Source organism: Ceratotherium simum, chromosome 5 (genome assembly GCF_057802395.1).
Source record: "Ceratotherium simum simum isolate JZ-2026a chromosome 5, ASM5780239v1, whole genome shotgun sequence".
Classification (NCBI taxonomy): Eukaryota; Metazoa; Chordata; class Mammalia; order Perissodactyla; family Rhinocerotidae; genus Ceratotherium; species Ceratotherium simum.
This window is the reverse complement of record NC_141904.1, coordinates 76261107-76279727: the sequence shown is the minus strand read 5'-3', so window position 1 is coordinate 76279727 and position 18621 is coordinate 76261107. Positions and strand designations below refer to the sequence as shown.

The 18621-nt window shown below is 37.0% G+C and overlaps 1 protein-coding gene across 9 annotated transcripts in view; it reads right to left on the bottom strand.

Moving 5' to 3' along the window:
• Positions 1–18621, bottom strand: part of CNTN4 (contactin 4) — an 892715-nt gene that overhangs the window by 231760 nt on the left and 642334 nt on the right. For all 9 annotated transcript variants that reach the window (XM_087431362.1, XM_087431364.1, XM_087431363.1 and 6 more), the window contains one exon: positions 1035–1130. In XM_087431362.1, coding sequence (XP_087287488.1) covers positions 1035–1130 — 96 coding nt within the window. The remainder of the gene's footprint in view (positions 1–1034; positions 1131–18621) is intronic.

Below are 18621 nucleotides of genomic sequence, written 5' to 3'. Positions count from 1 at the left end.
AATGTTGTAGAAATGAGGACTTTGGTTGACCCAACACTGACTTTCTTCATCACTGCAGCATTTCTCTGATGAGCAATGTGATGATATAACGAATGAGATTTTCTCATTTAATGATAAAAAAATGTGAATGTTTTGCAAAGCTTCTGTCTTAAAATGTCTGGTTCTTCAAAAAAAAAAAAGGGAGCTTACACTGTTTTGCTTTCAGTCATATCTTTTTTGTACGGTGGAAATCCTCAAGTCCACTTTATGTACCCCCAAACTCCCTCACTCCCAAAAAAGGACAATGTAGCAGGCTGGCTAAAGCTAGAGCAAAGTGCACTGAAACATTAAATTCCTGGAAAAAAAAAAGGCTTCCTTTTTGTCCTTCCATTTCTTCCTATCTAGATTGCTCACTTGGTGCCTTAGCAATGCCACATGTTAAAGACTTTAGAGAAAGATCAGAGAAAGGGCTTGAGTCCTGGCTGACATCCTCAAGAAGCAGTGCCAGCTTTAGACTACATGCCTTTGGAAATGTACGTGAGAACAACACACACTCCAGTCTGTCAAAGCCAATGTTAGCACTGTTTTCAGTTATTTGCAGTCAAATGCCTTCTTAACTGATCTAGTCATTATGAGTCTTCACAAAGTGATCTTGGATTCTGTGGTCAAGGGACTTTGGATCTGAGTCTGATCCCTTCCCAGACCAAGAACGAGATGAAATGAAGCAAGACCATCTTTTAACCAAATCAAGCTGGAAAAAGTACCAGTACTTTTATCCACGTTGCTTTACCAAGCAACAGGATTCTGATTTCCATTGACTCAGATGTCTTTCCCCCTGTCCCAGGAAGACAGCAAGTAGGGTGGAACATTTGCACAATCTGATATTTTCCTATCCTAATTATGGGAGGCAGTGACAACGATTCTTCCTTGACACAGAGGGACTTTGGGAATCTCTACAAATGACACTGTCCCCTCAGCTGGTGTCAAGAGGGAGAAAATCAGCAAGAAAAATAGCAGCCAGTGAAGTGTGCACATTTCAGTGCATTTATAGTTACCTCCAGAATGGGCTGGTGGGCCACACAGTAGTACCATCCCCTGACCTTGGCGGACAGACACAGTGCTTCTCGTTCTTGTTTTAAAGTTTTCAAGATCTATTGGGAGAAATAAAGTAAAAATGGTTTAAAATTTAAAGTCCTACTTGAGGATATTAAGCTAAGCGAAATAAGCCAGACAGAGAAAGACAAACACCATATGATTTCACTCATATGTGGAAGATAAACTAACACATGGACAAAGAGAACAGTTTACTGATTGCCAGAGGGGAAGGGGGTTGGGGGGTGGGGATAAAGGGTAAACGGGCACATTTATATGGTGACTGACAAATAATAATGTACCAACGAAATTTCACAGTTATAAACTATTATGACCTCAATAAAATAAAATAAATTTAAAGTCCTAAGATGTTATGGGAGAGTATCACTATATTTCAAAAGAGGATAGTCTTCTGCTGAAAAACAGCCTTAGCAGAACCCATACTAGGGGAATTCAGTGTAGACTCTTTTCACATGATATTATTCTGTTCTCCTTGATTCTATATCTATACTGTCCACTAAGGTAGCCACTTGCCACATGTGTCTATTTAGATTTAAAACAATTAAAATTAAATACAGTGTATAATTCAGTTCCTTAGTCACACTAGCCACATTTCAAGTACTCAAGTCACACATAGCTCCTGGTTACCATATTGGACAGCAGAAAGGTAGAACATTTATATCACTGCAGAAAACTAGATTAGACAGTACAGGTCTAGGAGAAGAAATCAAGGTTTAATGATGTTAATGACCTCCCCAAGATCTCTCTGTAATTAAATATCATTATCAGGATATAAATTCATGTCTTCTGCTACTCAATTCTGTGCACTTCACAAATCATTCTATTACATGCAATTATACTTGTCACTCTGTATGTACCTAGAATATGACTCTCTCTATACACACACACATTATATACAATGTATAAATAGACATATACATAATTGTTTTAAAGTTCTTACATATTTTTAAATATTTATAAGATATCATCCAATGATCTGTTTGGAAAAAAGTTCCCCTCTCTCAAGGGGGTCAAGTCTGGTTAGAGAGATAAGACATTACAAACCCAAAGATCACAGTTTGAGTCAGCAAATAAGCAGTTGCCAATAAAAATGAGTTAATGAGAGAAATATGTCTAATAAAGTGTCAGACATATTATTGTTCCAAAAAAATGTTTTTTCTTTCATCCTCCCAAATGTAAATCCTCTCAACAAGGAGTGTTTTAAGTGCCATTTCATTTTTTGTTGTCTAAAACATTTGATTTAATAGCCCCTTATCAGATTTGAGAATTATTCCAGCCAAGTATGTTCTGCAGGGTTGCAAGCCATCTAGCTGTGCACACTAGAGTACAGTAACATTTATGGACTATTTCCTCCGTGGTGGCCATTTTGGTAAGTATTTTATGATGATTATTTCAGGGGATCTTAATAACAATTATATGAGTTAAGTACCATTAGTGTCCCCATTTTACAGACTAGAAAAGAGAGGCACTATGGAATTTGTTAAAGGCTACCACATTAGTGAGTGCTGGAGCTAGAAGGTGAACCTGGACAGCCTTCCTGCAGTTACAAAATGGATGTTTCCACACTCAGGCTTGATTTTAGGGAGAGTTCAGGGTATTAAAAAATTTATACACATATATGTCTTGATTACCAGTTTCTTCTGGAACTAGACAAATTTTAAGCTCAAACATTATTGTTTCCATCAATCAAATATTTATAAAAATTTCATTAAACATCATCTGGTTGCTGGATCAGGATGCAAACATTGTGAGAACACAGTTTCTGCCCTGCAGGGATTCAAGAGTTTAGTAGGGAGGACTGACAGGTAACACCTAATCAGAGGAACCCAAAGACTGCCAGAGTTGAGTGTGAAAAGGGGCACCTGGAGGACACACACAGAACAAAATGAAACATTACTATAATTTGAATTACATTTCTGATGTAATAAACTTCTTATTATTCAATGAGCACCAGGTGAGGCTCAGACACGATTTTTTCTTCTCTTAAGGAAATTGTTTGAGAAGCCTTCAAAGGAGACTAAACCTGAGATTTAAAAAACTTTATTATGGCATTAATATTGTAACAGCATTATCCCTAAAAGTAACACTGAATCAGTCTGAATGGTCACTTCTGCATTCAGGTTCTTGGAATAAGTCATCTAAGTTTTTGCACAGAGATTCCATCCAATCTCCAGAATTGCCTGAAACATTAAGAGCTGATAGATAATAGAGATCAAGTCTTATCTAGGCAAAATCTACCACGGTTCTGACTAGAGGAAGTGCATTAGGAAATGGGAAAGATAATGAGAAATATATGCAACGGTTTTTAACTGTCCTAACTGAGCTTAAAAATCTGGATTCCTGTTTCCTCCTTTTTAGTTTATGCATCTGTGCAGTTCTACAAGATTCGGGCAGTCAGAATATATCACATTAATCTGGTATTTGAAAAAACAATTAGAAATGCTTTTTAATAGTTAATTAAAGTAGATTCCAGATGGTAGACTCTACCTACATGGTGATTGGAAAGACTGCACTTAGACAGATCTGAGTTTGAAAATCATCTCTGCCATTTATGAGCTGTGTTGTTGACCTTGGGCAAGTCGTCATTTTCTCATAAGTAAAATGAGAATAAATGTGCTTTGTTTTCAAATAGGAATTATAGGCAAAGATTAAACGGGATAATATTTGAAAAGCACAAGGCCTTTCATACCACAAGTTTGGTGCTCACTGTATGTTTTTTCTGTCCATTGAGGAACGCTGTAATCCAGTAGCAAATCATACCCCAATCATTCCATTTAAAAAAGGGTTCTAGGGGCCGGCCCGGTGGTGCAAGCGGTTAAGTGTGCACGCTCCGCTGCGGCAGCCCGGGGTTTGCCAATTAGGATCCCCAGCGCGCACCGACACACTGCTTATCAGGCCATGCTGTGGCGGCGTCCCATATAAAGTGGAGGAAGATGGGTATGGATGTTAGCCCAGGGCCAGTCTTCCTCAGCAAAAAAATAAATAAAATAAAAAAGAGGAGGATTGGCAGATATTAGCTCTGGGCCGATCTTCCTCACACAAAAAAATAAATAAAAAAATAAAAAAGGGTTCCAAATAGCAAATGCACTCTAGAGAGAGCTGTACGTGCTAAGCAAAAGACATCATATTTATGCACATGTTTAAGGAACGGCTGCATGTTCAAAACTAGTCTTTTCAGATATAACTATTCATCCGGATTCTAATCGGTAGCAGCATGATAATTTTCTAAATTAAACAACTTTTCTAAATTAAACAACTATGTGTGTAAAGTGATTCTTTTTGGTAAGTTGTTCACTCGTGGCCAGGCCCTTCTCAGCAATATTCCCATACATATTGTTTTAGTTAGAGTCATTTTATCTCCAAAGCTTTGGTACTGGGTAATGATCAGTATTATGAGATAGTTAGAATACATTATGGATAAGCTCTACTGCCACGACCATTGCACTATTAGCAATAACAGTATCTACTTGCAAAATGTATTAACGTCATACCACGTGCCAAGTACTTTTCGTATAGATCTCATTTAATTCCATTATAGTTCAAATTCCCAATTTACAGGTGATATAACTGAAGCTTAGAGAGGTTCAGTACTTTCCTCACGCACCTAGGAAGTGACCAGAAGAAGAACACAAACTCATATCTGTCTCTCTCCAAAGCCACTGCTCTGAAGCACCAGATATATGGCTTCCTCACTGATTTAGCGAAGCCAGCAAAAAAGAGCATTCAAACGAGTTACTCCATATCTTAGAGACAAAAAAAAAAAAAGTTCATTTGAATGAATTTTATGTTCTTCAGTGAACATGTAAGAAAATCCACATTTCAATGCACAATGCAATGAGTCGGTACATTTAATTTGAAACCTTCTATTCCTTTGCTTTCTCTTGTGGCCGAGTACTTGATGTGGGGATTTTAAACATTAGGTGCAAAGGATGAAGTTGAACAAGGAGAAAACAATCAGAAACAACTCTCTTAAGGAGCTAAATGCTTACATTGTTAGGAAGGTAGCTGAACAATTACACTTGGATTTTATTCCCTTTAGCTCCCGGCAATTGGTTACAAAAGATATGGTTGAATAAATGATGTGTATGTATGACAGTGAATTAATATCTGTGTACCATGGTTTGTCAAAACAGCTTGTTTTTCTAGCTTTTTATATGGTTCATCGACATGTTATTGTAGACGTTAAAAAAACAAATGGCTGTACTTTTTGGTGTTGATTTTATTCATTAGCATTTTACATAAATTTTTCCAGAAATCATGTACTAAGGCATGCACAATTTTGTGGCAGATGTGTTTTCATATCATATTTTTCTGTGAAAACAACTGTCCTTTGTTCTCCTATGGAATTAATCTGCATTTTATTTTTAAATGAGATTAGAAAATATGCTATAGTACTTGGAACATATAGCTTATTGAGAACACAGACAAAATGATTTAGCAGTTAAATTCCTGAGGAAGTAAAAGTGTACAGAGGTTTTAAAGTTGCAATATGTGATAAATAATAAAAAGCCTTAATATACACAAACATTTCAAATTCAGACTGAAGAGTAAATCAAAGAGTGAAGGGAAAAAAATTCTCTACATATATCCTCCCTGGAAAGTTATTAAATGCTCAGAGCTGGGGAAGAGAAAACAAAATCAAGAGGATCCAAGATATTTTTTGAGACATACTGGCAGTAAATAAGAAAGAATAACTTATTTAGGCCATCATTTAAGGATTACCTATCACACATATGAACAGGGAGAGCTGAAGCCATTCATAGGGTGGCACCACCCAAAGAAGAATATAAGAAGTTTAGTTTTAAAATGGCCAGGAAAGGTTAACGAGATGAGAACACACATCATGGTTTATTAAGACTCCACAGAGAGGCAGGAGAAAAGGAAAGAGGAAAAATGGTATAGTAAACCATGCAAGTAGTACATGTATTTTGTGTGTGTGTGTGAGGAAGATTAGCCCTGAGATAACACCTGTTGCCAATCCTCCTCCTTTTTGCTGAGGAAGATTGGCCCTGGGCTAACATCCGTTCCCATCTTCCTCTACTTTACGTGGGATGCCGGCTACAGCGTCGCTTGATGAGCGGTGCATAGGTCCGCGCCCAGGATCCGAACCTGCGAACCCAGGGCTGCCAGAAGTGCAGCGTGCGAACTTAACCACTACGCCATTGGGCCGGCCCAATAAATATATTTTTAATGCATGTATTATTTACTATAAGTGAAAAAAATACCAATTCACTTTTTTCCCGGACAGACCCGAATTTATTAATTCTCTCAGGGTGGCCTCAGAACAAGAAACTGCCAGCACCAGTTCCCTTTGTTATTCCTTCTTCTAATTCTGAAAGTAGCAATCAATAAGGAAATCAATATCAGCTTGGAAAAATGGTCAACCGATACATTTGTTACAAATATGACTCCCATAACGATGACTGCCCAATTTATTTTTTAAAAAAGAGGTATTTTTGGAACATAACTTTAAAAACCAATTATCATGCAGTGTAATTATGTTTTGACTTTCTGCCATTTGCTCCTTAAGTGTGTGCATGTGTGGATGCACATTTGTATGGTTTCTTGAATTCTAGAGACTCACACTGAAAATAAGTCTAAATTTACAAAACCTTAGGAGTTGCAAATCTACATTTTTGATATTCCTTCCACTCAGAAGAAGGAAGAAACCATTAGTAAGACTGGCATGGTTGACTGCATTTTCCTTGAGAGAGTATACAGAAAGAGGAAGAATTTCATAATGGTTTAACACACTGGCTTTGGAGTCACAAGGACCTGAGTACAAACTCAGCATTCTTGCTCTTTAGCTATATGTTGTAGGGGAGTTACTTAATCTCCTTGAACTTTAGTTTTTTCATCTCTAACACCAGGACAATAATTCCCATTTCATAGGGCTCTTTGAAGATTAAGATCACGCATGCAAAGCACTTAACATACTGTCTGGTCCAAAGCCTGTAGCCCATAAATGTTAGCACTATCATTACCATTTCTGAGCATCAAAGGAAAGTCTAAAGAAAATTGATCCACTGGAGGAAAGCTAGCAAGTCCAAACTTCTACCAGTTAAAGTAACACTAGAGTGGTCAAGTCAATCCTACTGTGGGAAAAAATGTTGATATGACTTAAAATACATCTTCTTTTGCTAGTCTTAATTGTGTTTTCAAGTCTAGATAGATGCTGATGTGAACCAGATACCTCATTCTTTGCAGTGCATGGACTGTATTCTTTATATGACTTACAATTAAGATATACTGAGATATACTGGATCCAGATAATTCTCCTTAAGAACTTCCTATGATGATATGGTCTGAGAGAGCTTGTGTTACTTTTTAACGTAAAGGTGGAAAATATCATTTTCATAAAACAGTAAAAATTGATGTTTATTTTTTATAAAGGGCGCAAAAATATGTTATTTTAAAACAGAAATAAAAGATGAATCATTGGATTATTTACTGATTATATAAATTTACTCATTGAGCTTAAAGTTTTAGGAGTTCACACTATATACCAGATGGAAATAGGAAGTTGAAATACATATATATAATCATAAAACATGACAGATATGCTTGTCAGTATCTTGCTTTCCTTATGCCATTAATTTTTCCATGTGTTTATCCAATCTTCAGCAAATACTTTTTGAGTTCCTCCTTTGTTCCCAATGTTGGTGCCAGCCATTTTTTCTCTCCAACAGCTAAGTAAAACAAAACAATACAAAAACCAATGGCTGTGCTAAAGATCTGACATTAATTACCCCAATTTGTTGGTGGTCTAAACTAAGGGTCCAAAATCTGATTATAGGTGGTGGTTTGATATTGAAAAGGAAAGCAAATCTCTTCAAGATCTTTGTATAGATAACAAAGGGTCTTATTAATATTCTTAAGTTAATGTACACTCAGTTTACAAATGAATCATTCACAGAAATGGCTTATGATCTTGTTCTTTCATAATTCCTAATGCTGTTGCTATGGACATCACTGTGAAAATCCTTAGAGCACTTACTTCAAAGTAAAAAGGAAGAACTTGTGAGAGCTCTCCCAGGTGCTGATTCTGACATCACAATGTTCTCCCTCCAAATGTCTGAATTTTTTTCTCACCCTCTTTAGTCATACCAGATGAAACTCTACAATTTAGGGATTACTTTGGAATTATAGAAATGCCATTTTAAAACCATAAATGGCTGCAAATGCATTACCTTGCTATTGCTCATTTACAGTGAAGAGTGAATTAATTCAGTTAGATTGCTTCCTCTTAATTAAATAAGAGCAGTATGGATTCTCTGAATGTTTTTGATTAAGCAAAAAAAAAAAAACAAAGGAAAATGTAATCTATGAAGTAATGGGGAAGGCAAAGTAGGTCTGAGAAAGCTCAAGAAAGATTAATGACTTAAAAAATAGGATGAGGAAAGGTGTGTAGAGATTGCCAAAGACAAATCTGCCTGAGGTCAGCAATCCTGCATTTAGCAAAAGAAAAGGTTACTCTCCTCCTTCTCTTCTTGCATCACATTACTATATCACTTTTTGTTGCCAACAACAAAACCTAAGCAAGAACTTAAAATAGCATAATCAATGTTATGTTTTAAGGAGGCTTCTTTGGGCTGCTTTGGAAATGTAATCACTTTTGTAAATATTAACTCTTTGGGGAAAATGTAAGGTCAGTTTCCAATAGCTTACATAAAGAACACAATTTCTCACTTTCCACGTATTCATTCATGTAACCCTCACAACAACTCTGTGAGGTATATATTATTACTAATCCCATTTTATAGAAAAAAAAATTAACATCCAAGATCACAGACTTAGTATAAGGAAGAGCATGGATTAGAATCCAGGTCTTCCTGACCTGGAAGCCCATATATTTAGCCTCTACTCTCTACTGAATTAAATAACAGGAGTGAAACCTGTTGCTGATTGTCTAATTGACTATAAGACTCTCACATTTCTTCACCTCTCTACCATTATTTTCTTGACTTTACAAGAAAATAAAGGTTGCTTTGCTGCCCTTTTCTCTGTAAGTGTGTGACTTTCCTGATAGCTATTTTTATTTCTCATTTTAGTTCTTTTCTCTTTCCTCATTTCTTTGACATACTCTTTTTTATCTAGACCTTTGTGCTATTTACGAAGCCAAAGAACAACTCAATTTAAAATGTTTGAGTTACCCTGTGTATTCCATAAAAACGTGCACCTAACTCACGAGGTTACTGCGATTAATGTGATATGGTTTCATAAATAATGTTGTTCTCCTTCGGAGACAGGTGCCCTAAAACACAAGCTATTATTACCAGCATTTTTCTCTATGGGAGATCATCTCTTTTCGCATATCACCCTGGCTCAGGAGTGTTAATGGTTAGGCAGCTGCATTCTCTATCTTTGGTTTCATACTTACAAAACACAAAGAGAAACCAAGGTTTCAGAAAAACATTGCCCTAGTAAATTCTGGAATAAACCATGGACTAGTCAGTGTGCGCTACAAAGGCCCTTTGGGATCTGGTCTCTGTCCACATCCCCAGTCTCATTCTCTGCTACTCTCCCCCTTACTTAGTTATACTGTAATAACCATGTTTCGCTCTCTGTGTTTCAAACACCTTAAGGCTAACTCTGTCTCAGAACCTTTTAAACTTGCTGTTCCCTTTGTTTGGAATGCTCTTTAACCATCTTTTGGCTTCTCATGTTCATTCTCCAGGACTCAATGAAATGTCACCTCCTCGGAGTAGCCTCTTCTGAGTGTTTATCTAAAGTAGACAACCACCGGGCTCCAGTTACTTTCTCTCACATCACCTCTTTATTACATCTCTCATAGCAATCATTACCAGCATCTGCAATTACTTCGTTCATTTATATGCTATTTGGTTTATCGTCCTTCTTCCCCCCTCCACAAATGAAGGCTTAATAGGGGCAGGAATCTTTTCAGTCTTTATCAGGCTATAGCACAGTGCCCAAAACAGTGTCTGACACACATTAGGTACTTTAGTGGGACTTGTTGAGCACTGCTTTCCCTCCTGGTTCACACACTGAGGTGGTAGTCAATGAGACTTGGACTAGGGTGAACTTTCTTCTATTTGTCCACATGACACACTGTTTCCCAACATCTTGGCTACAAAGGACCTTTGTACTTAATGGCCAGAGGTGCTCTGGAAGATAGCTTTAAGGAAACGTCTCTGATCAAGGGCATTGAGCCACCTACCACACCTTAAAATGAAAGCTCGGAGACAGCTAAGAGTGGAATGCAATCAGCATATGAAACAAATTCACTGCTTGGCAAAACAAATACCCTCCCATCTGACCACTGCCCCAGGGAATGCCTGAGATGATGAAAACATGAAACAACATCATGCAAACTGCATGGGCCTGTTATTTGTAACCAGGGCTGTTATCAGCTAGTCAGTGATATATCATACAATTATCTGCTCTTCACCTAGTATGAGAATTCTATAATTTGATAGACTTATGATCATTACAGTTTTGACAGAAAGAAACATGATTCTTCATTTTGAACTTTTACTTCATAGCCTTTTCTTCTCCCCTCTGAAAATTAAAATTAGCACATTGTAATTGATTGTACCAGTCTTCTTAATAAGCAGACAACACTAGAGGGCAAATCAGATATATTCAAATAACACTAGAATAAATAAATATTCTCTGAAGAAATGCTGAAAAGGCACATATCAAGAGGCCATTGTAAAATTAGTAATCTACAGGAAAAGCCTTGGGAACATATTACTGAATGGAGATAGTTGAGCCACAGATCTTGATCAAACCTGAGCGAACACAAATCTACCAGCCATACAGTGAGTCAGGAAAAACCCTGCTTTCATGTGAAAAAATCGCTTCATTTCAAACTTTTTCATTCCATTTCTTTTCTTTTGTTAATCCTTCAGGAACAGAAGCTGGATCCATGAGCTTACTATGGAATTTGCCTGGGACTTAATGGCCGTGGATGCAATCTCTAAAGGAAGAGGGGCAGTTTCTCACTTCCGGCTCATAAATGAAACTAGGTAGATGCTCATATAGGTAAGCTTTCTCTTAATTCTATCCCCCAAAATAGGAATTTTCCCCAAGAAGCTTGGGAGGAAATTACACTGATTGTTAACTTTAAAGGGAGAGGCAGACTTGATCAGTATTTGCCAACACCCATGCTCTGCAGAAAAGTTTCACTTTAAAAGGAGACAGAAGATTCCTCACTATGTATCGGTTTCGGATTTTTTCACTAATAAAATAGAGATTGGTGACTCAAAGGAAAATGCCAGTCATGCTTAGATTCATTGCTTCTAAGAAATTGGACATGCTTTGCCATATAGCTATTTGGGGGAAATCAAAGCTGTTGGAAGTAACAGGTTCGTTTAATCACTGGCTCAAAGGGGGCTATTTCTCTTCCCTTTTCTTTCCCCTTCTTTGAGTAGAAAACATTTCTTGGGATACTGGATGCTGAATGAGCTGTATACTGGTTAAACATTTTTAAGGGCATAAGAAAAGTTCTGCATATAAATGAAATTCCCAGATGAAGAGCAGCTGTTATTTATGTTGAATTTAAGTTGCTTCGGCAACTTCAACCATATATTTTTATCTCATTTAATTACAGTTTTGAAAATAAAACCATCATCAAATATACACCCAAGCTATGTGTTTATTCATCGTCTATTTAGACTCTGCTATGGGTGCTGTCTCACCGTTCTTATTCCCACAGAGAGAAATCGGAGAAAAGGCTGCAGTGTGGAAACCTGCGAATTTGGGGAAATGTCATCACTTAAGCCCCTTGCTTATAAATGCACTGTAAGGTAGAGAAGAACCAATACAGATTCATTCAATACCTACAATATGCCTGCTATGAGCACCTATTATAAGCCAGCTACTGTTTTAGGCACTGGGGATACATTATTGAAAAACAACACGAAACAAAACAAAAAAATCTCTCTTTCACCAAAGAGGTGAAAGTAGGTAAAATGACCATAAACAAAATAAATAAAACACTCATAATGTCTTTGATGGTGATAAGTGCTATAGAAAAATAAGTTAGGGCAACAGGATAGGGAATGTTGGTATGAAAACTTTAAAACAGGAAGAAAATACAAAAGTAGAATCTTTTTACTTCCCATCCTACCTCCAAATGTGGAGGAATAAATCACTCTCCCTCTGCCAACTCAGCTGCTGGCCCCCACTGAGACTGCCAAGAAGGTGCAAAGTAGTGCCAAGTGACACAGCAGTCTTAATTTAGTTTTGTACTTTCTTATTTATAATTGACATTGAAGTCACCTTAGTTCAGGTAACACCTGAGGAAACTAATAAATAAGTATTTTTAACTTACATCTAAAAGTTTAAAACAGTTCCCCAGCAAAAACAAAACCATACTTCTAAATAACGGAAGAAATAGGAGAAACAACTGAGCAGGCATACTAAATAGATACTGATTTCCTAAATAAAGACAATTACCAAACTAGTACTGTGATAATTTACGTGTCCCTTTAGACAGACCTACTGTTTTCTGCCTTAGAAATGCTAGAGAGCTGGAGAATTTCAGAGCTGAAAAGGTCTTACTGTTCGCGCTGCTATAATAAATAGACCATAGACTGGATGGCTTAAACAACAAATATTTATTCCTCACAGTTCTGGAGACTGAGAAGTCCAAGATTAAGGTGCTGGCAGATCCGGTGTCTGGTAAGGGACTGCTTCCTGGTTTGCAGATGGCCATCTTCTCATTGTATCCTCACTTGGTGGAGAGCAGAGAGAGAGAGGAAGCTTTCCATGTCTCCTCTTATAAGGGCACTAACCCATTCATGAGTGCTCCATCCTCATGACCTAATTACCTCACAAAGGCTCCTCCTCCTAAAACCATCATGTTAGGGGTTAGGATTTGAACATATGAATTTGGGGGGACACAAACATTCAGTCCATCACACTATCCTTTTTTCAGTCTGAACACCCTCCCTTAGCCTCCTTTCTTTCCTTCTCCTCACCAATATTATTTATGGTGTCCTGCGGAGGAGATGCTGTGGAGAATATGAAGGTAAATCAAGCATGGTTCCTGACCTCAAGAAATTTACAATCTAGATTAGACAGGCACAAAAGAAACTCTATTGCAAGGTATAAAGGAAGTAATCAATGCTATAGAGTGGTAGAGAGAAAGTGCTATGGGAGTTGAAAGGAAGTACTTTTTGCTGGGGGTGAATCATCCAATCAACATTCCATTTGGACAGATGATGGATCCAGGTGTATGGGGATCAAGACACTTGGATCTTGGGTTTAATTCATGTCAGCATCCATTACCTGGTTCCTCTCCATCTCCATCTCTGCCCTGCTCATTCTCCCCACTATTCTACTGCAGGTCAAAGCACACAGACAGTGCAGGGCACGGCCTCACTCTACTGCAAGGTGTGACCGGATTCTTATGAGAACTTTAGCATCGAGTGCATTCAGGTTGGTCAATCCAAACCCAGACTCTGACAACTATTGAGACTACTGGTACTCTAGTTTTCATATGAGATAAGCTCATGTCTTGCATTTCAGAGTACTAGCCTGTCATCTTTCCATCTTCACAATGTCACACCTGAGGTCATTTTCCATTCCAAAGTCTCTAGGTGTGTCTCTGCCTTGCAACTTGGCTGCTGGAGTTTTCATAAGATTGTAGCGCAACCTCCATTGTTCTTCTGTAGCAATAAACTCTACAGCTGCAACCTCATTGTGGTACACAAATTTCGACAGACTTCTTTAAATATTGTAGATGAAGCCATAGTTATCAGAATGCTACAAAGCACAGCAAGTGAGACAGACATTTTTAAATGTCCCTAAAATGTATGTATGAAGTTGAGTGATCTAGTGAAGGTATTATGGATCTCTGCTGAGTCATCCTGGGACTCAAGTGATGAGCTCAATGCTTGCATCTTTCTTGCTCAGTTGGAAGTTTGGTACTAATTCAGAGGCAGCTCTGGGTTGCAGCAATAACAATAGCATTTACAGCTAAGATTTATTGAGTGCTTGGCACTGATCGAGGTACTTTTCAGGTGTTAACTCATTTAATCCTCTTAACAATACCATGAGGCAGGTACTATTATATTTCCTTTTATATATGAGGAAACTGAGGCCCAGAAAAGTGAAATAATTTGCTCAAGTTCACACTGGTAGTAAATAGCCCTGCCAGAATTCTAACTCAATCTGTCTGGCTCCATATAACCCAAGATTTTTCTTTATTTTTAATTTTTTTGTGTGTGACATTTTAAGCACATGTATCATGATTATGTAGAGTTTAAAGAATAATAAAATGCACACCTGCGAACCCAACACCCAGATTAACAGATGAAACATTGACAGTAACTTTGAAGGCCCCTGTGTATTCCTTCGTGATTGCACCCTCCACTACTGATTAAAATAATATATTTATCATTTTGTGTTTTTTCTTATGGTTTTATTATACATACATATTCCTAAACAACATACTGTTTAGCTTGAAAGTTATGCGTACTTTATGAAAACGGAATTGTACTATGTATTCTTCTGTGATTTGCCATTTTTATTTAACATTATTCCTTTGAGGATCAACTTTGATGAGTATAGCTGTGGTTCATTGATTCTCACTGTGGTTTAATACTTCTTTGTAGGAATTTGCCACAGTTTATATACCCTTTCCACTGTGAGTAGATGGTTATTTTTTTCCTACTTATTTGTTATTATAAACAAAACTGCTATGAAGGCATGTTTCCTGGGAACATTTTCAGGGGTTTCTCTGATCTAGAATATATATATCTAGAAGTATAAAAAAATTTAGATATACTAGTTCACAAGAGATTTACACAATCTGTTTTCTAAAGTGGTTGGGGCAAGTTTTAATCTTGTCAGCCTGAATGAGTATTCCTGTTGTTCCTCACTAACCTTAGTATTTTAATTTTTGTTAATCTGGTATATGAAATGGCAATCCATCACTTCTAATTTGCATTTCTTTGGTTACTAATAGAGTTGTTGTTTTCATATGTTTATGGGCCACTCACATTTCATCATTCTTAAAATGCCAGTTCATGTCATTTACCCATTCATCTATCGGATTTTTGTCTTTTTCTTATTGACTCACTGGAGTTCTTTATATATTTGGGACCCTCTGTCAGTTATACTTTTACAAATATCTTCTCCTTGTATACGACTTTTCCCCCCACTCTCTTTCTAGTATTTTTTGATGAATAGAAGTCATCTTAACTTCTCAATCTTTTCTTTATGGCTAACATTCTTATTAGTTTCTAATTTAAGAAAGTGTTCATTATCCCAAAGCCATACGGATATTCTCTGATATTTTTTTCTAACAGTTTTAAAGTTTGCTATTCTCATTTAAGTCCAGGTCTTACTTTCAACCACAACACCACACTCCTGGGTATCTATAGTTGATGCTCATCACTGGCAGTATTTATGTTCGATAAAGTTGCCACAAATACTGAATTAGTGAATACCAAACCGTTGTTCCTGGGGGAAATACAGGGTTAGGTTTTGGGAGTCTTTGGTCACAATATTTTCATCAACCGATTCATACGTAACCTTTTTTTATGTGTGTTTTTGTTTAAATACACCTTATTTAATATGTAATGTTGATTCATTATCATTAACGTATGGCTAGTAGCACTATAACTCAGGTCTGAATGAAGTTTATCTAACACATGTATTTTCTGTGTAAGGCATATCGCAGCCTTCCTGCGCTTAGGAACACTTTAGCACTTCAGTACTAAACTTGGGCTATTTCAAACAGCGAAATTACCCACAAAGAGCACAAAAATGCAAAAAATGTTGCACTAAATAGATTGCAAAAAGGACACTTGTTTGTAGTATGAGAGCTGAAACAAGAAGGCACAGCATCACCTTGTTCAAGCTCGGCAGGGCAAGTATGTGTAGGGTGATCCAAATATTTTGCTGCTCTGAATATGTCCAAGAAAGACCACGAAGCAGCTGAGAGTATTGATTTTGGGGTTACAGATAAATTTCAGAGATCATCAACGTATATTGGGCATCAAGCTCAGGGCTGGGCACTTTGTAGGCACTCGATAAATGTCACAAATATTTAGTACCTTACACGGAGTTTAGACATAGGTGATACCAGAAATTTTATTCTTTTAGGCCATGCTTCAGGTAAAATGATGATTATGAAGAAGATGATGATGATGATGATAATAATAACAGTAATAATGACAATGACAACAAAAAAACTATTAGAGGTAGTAGTAATAACAATAGTGGGAGCAACTAGACCAATGATAATGTTTCCTTAAATTTTTATAGTACTTAAAAAAATTGCTTTATTTTTGTTGAGCTTTCCTGAATTTGGGACCATCTTAATTATCAAAGGCACCTGAACTCATATATCCAAATGAATGCAGTCCTTCAGCATGGGCTCCTTGGGGTATGTATATTTTTTCCCCAACATTTTTTTATTGTGGTAAAATACATATACCATAAAATTTCCCCTCTTAAATATTTTTAAGTATACAGTCACGTGGTATGAAATACAATCATAATGTTGTGTAACCACCACCACCATCCATCTCCATAACTCTTTTCATCTTGTAAAACTGAAACTCTATACCCATTAAACAATAGCTCCCCTTTCAAACCTTCTCCCAGACTCTGGAAACTGCCACTTTACTTTCTGTCTCTATGAATTTGTATCATCTTATTTTTAACAAGTTAAAAAAAAAACCAACATTTTTACTCATAATAACTCATCTGATCATCAAAACATCCCTGTGCAGTAGACAGGGACGGCATTAAGTAATAACAGCACTGTATAGAAGACAACATTTGAAATTCAAAAAAGTTAATAGATTTACTCAAAGTTAAACCTCTAATAAGTAGATAATATGGTTGTCTCATATCTTGGTTATTGTGAATAATGCTGCAAAGAACATGGGAGTGCATATATCTCTTTGAGATTCTATTTTCATTTCCTAAGTGTCCATCAACAGATGAATGGATAAACAAGATGTGATGTATATACATATACACACACAATGGAATATTATTCAGTCATGAGAAAAAAAGAAAACCCTGACATTTGTGACAACATGGATGGACCTTACAGCATTATGCTAAGTGAAATAAGTCAGACAGAGAAAGACAAATACTGTATGATACCACTTATACATGGAATTTTAAAAAGCCAAACTCATAGAAACAGAGAATAGAATGATGGTTACCAGCTGCTGGGAGGTGGGGGAAATGGGGAGATGTTGGTCGATGGATATAAACTTCCTGTTATAAGATGAATAAGTCCTGGGGATCTAATGTACAGCATGGTGACTATAGTTAACAATACTGTATTATATTCTTGAAAGTTGCTAAGATAGTAGATCTTAACCATTCTCACCACAAAAAAGAAATGGTAATTATGTGACACAATGGCAATATTAGCTAATGTTATGGTAGTAATCATTTTGCAATATATAAGTGTACCAAATCAACATGTTGTACACCTTAAACTTACACGATGTTATGTGTCAATTATATGTCAATAAAGCTGAAAAAAATAAGTAAATGATCTGAGACTAGAATCCAAAACACTTACTTCCAGTGGAGAGTGCAAGCTCCTTGAGGGCAAGAATGACCTGTCACATTTCTTAGGCTCCCAAAACCTATCTCAATGTTCTGATGGAGTGGACGTGTTCTTAACCATGATGATGGTGAAAGCAATGTTATGTTGGATTGAAGAGCGGAACTAAGGTATTTTAAAAGAGGGAGCCACATTTTTAATGCTCTATTTTTCTCTCTCGAAGAAGGTCTTCATTTATTTTACCAAAATTCATGAGAGGGAACAAAATTTACCTTATGAAATTGACATACTGTGCCTAGAGTGATATGTGAGGCTACGAAGAATCAACAACCCGACTCAGCTGTGTTATTAATACTGCTCTTCCTGATTAGTGTTAATTGGAATATTTTAATTGATGCAATGTTTTACTGCCTTCACAGCTTCAGTGAGCTGAAGTGCAGAGAACAATTTTTCAATAATGAAAGCTAACAAAAACTACCCTGATCTCACTAAGTTCTACATGAACATATTGTAACAAATAGCGCAAAATTTCTGTACTAGAAAATGGGATGAAAACCACGTTCACTCATTCAATTCTTTTAAAATATGTTTTATGAAGTGCCTAAAATAGGCCAGAGCCTGCTCTGGGGGTTTGGGACACGGCAATGAAGAACCCGACAAATACTCCCTCCCTGCGGGCTCCCATCTGGCCAGGTGAGATAGGAAAATAATAAACATGATAAATTTTAAATTACATAGTATGTTAGAAGGTAGTGAAACTGTGGGAAAAGGAAAACCCAAAACAGAGCAGGGTAAGAGCGACTGGGAGAGCTGGGAGGAGGGAGGAGAGCTGCTATTTTAAATAATGGGCTCAGGGTAAGTCGGAGCAAGGAGATGACATTAGAGCAAAGACTTGCAGGAGGTGAAGGATTTAACCAGGTGGGTATTTAGGGGAAATTATTTTAGGTAGAAGAAAGGATCTTAAAGACAGGATCTTGCGCATGTTGGAGGAATACCAGGAGGCCAGTTTGGCTGGAGTGGAA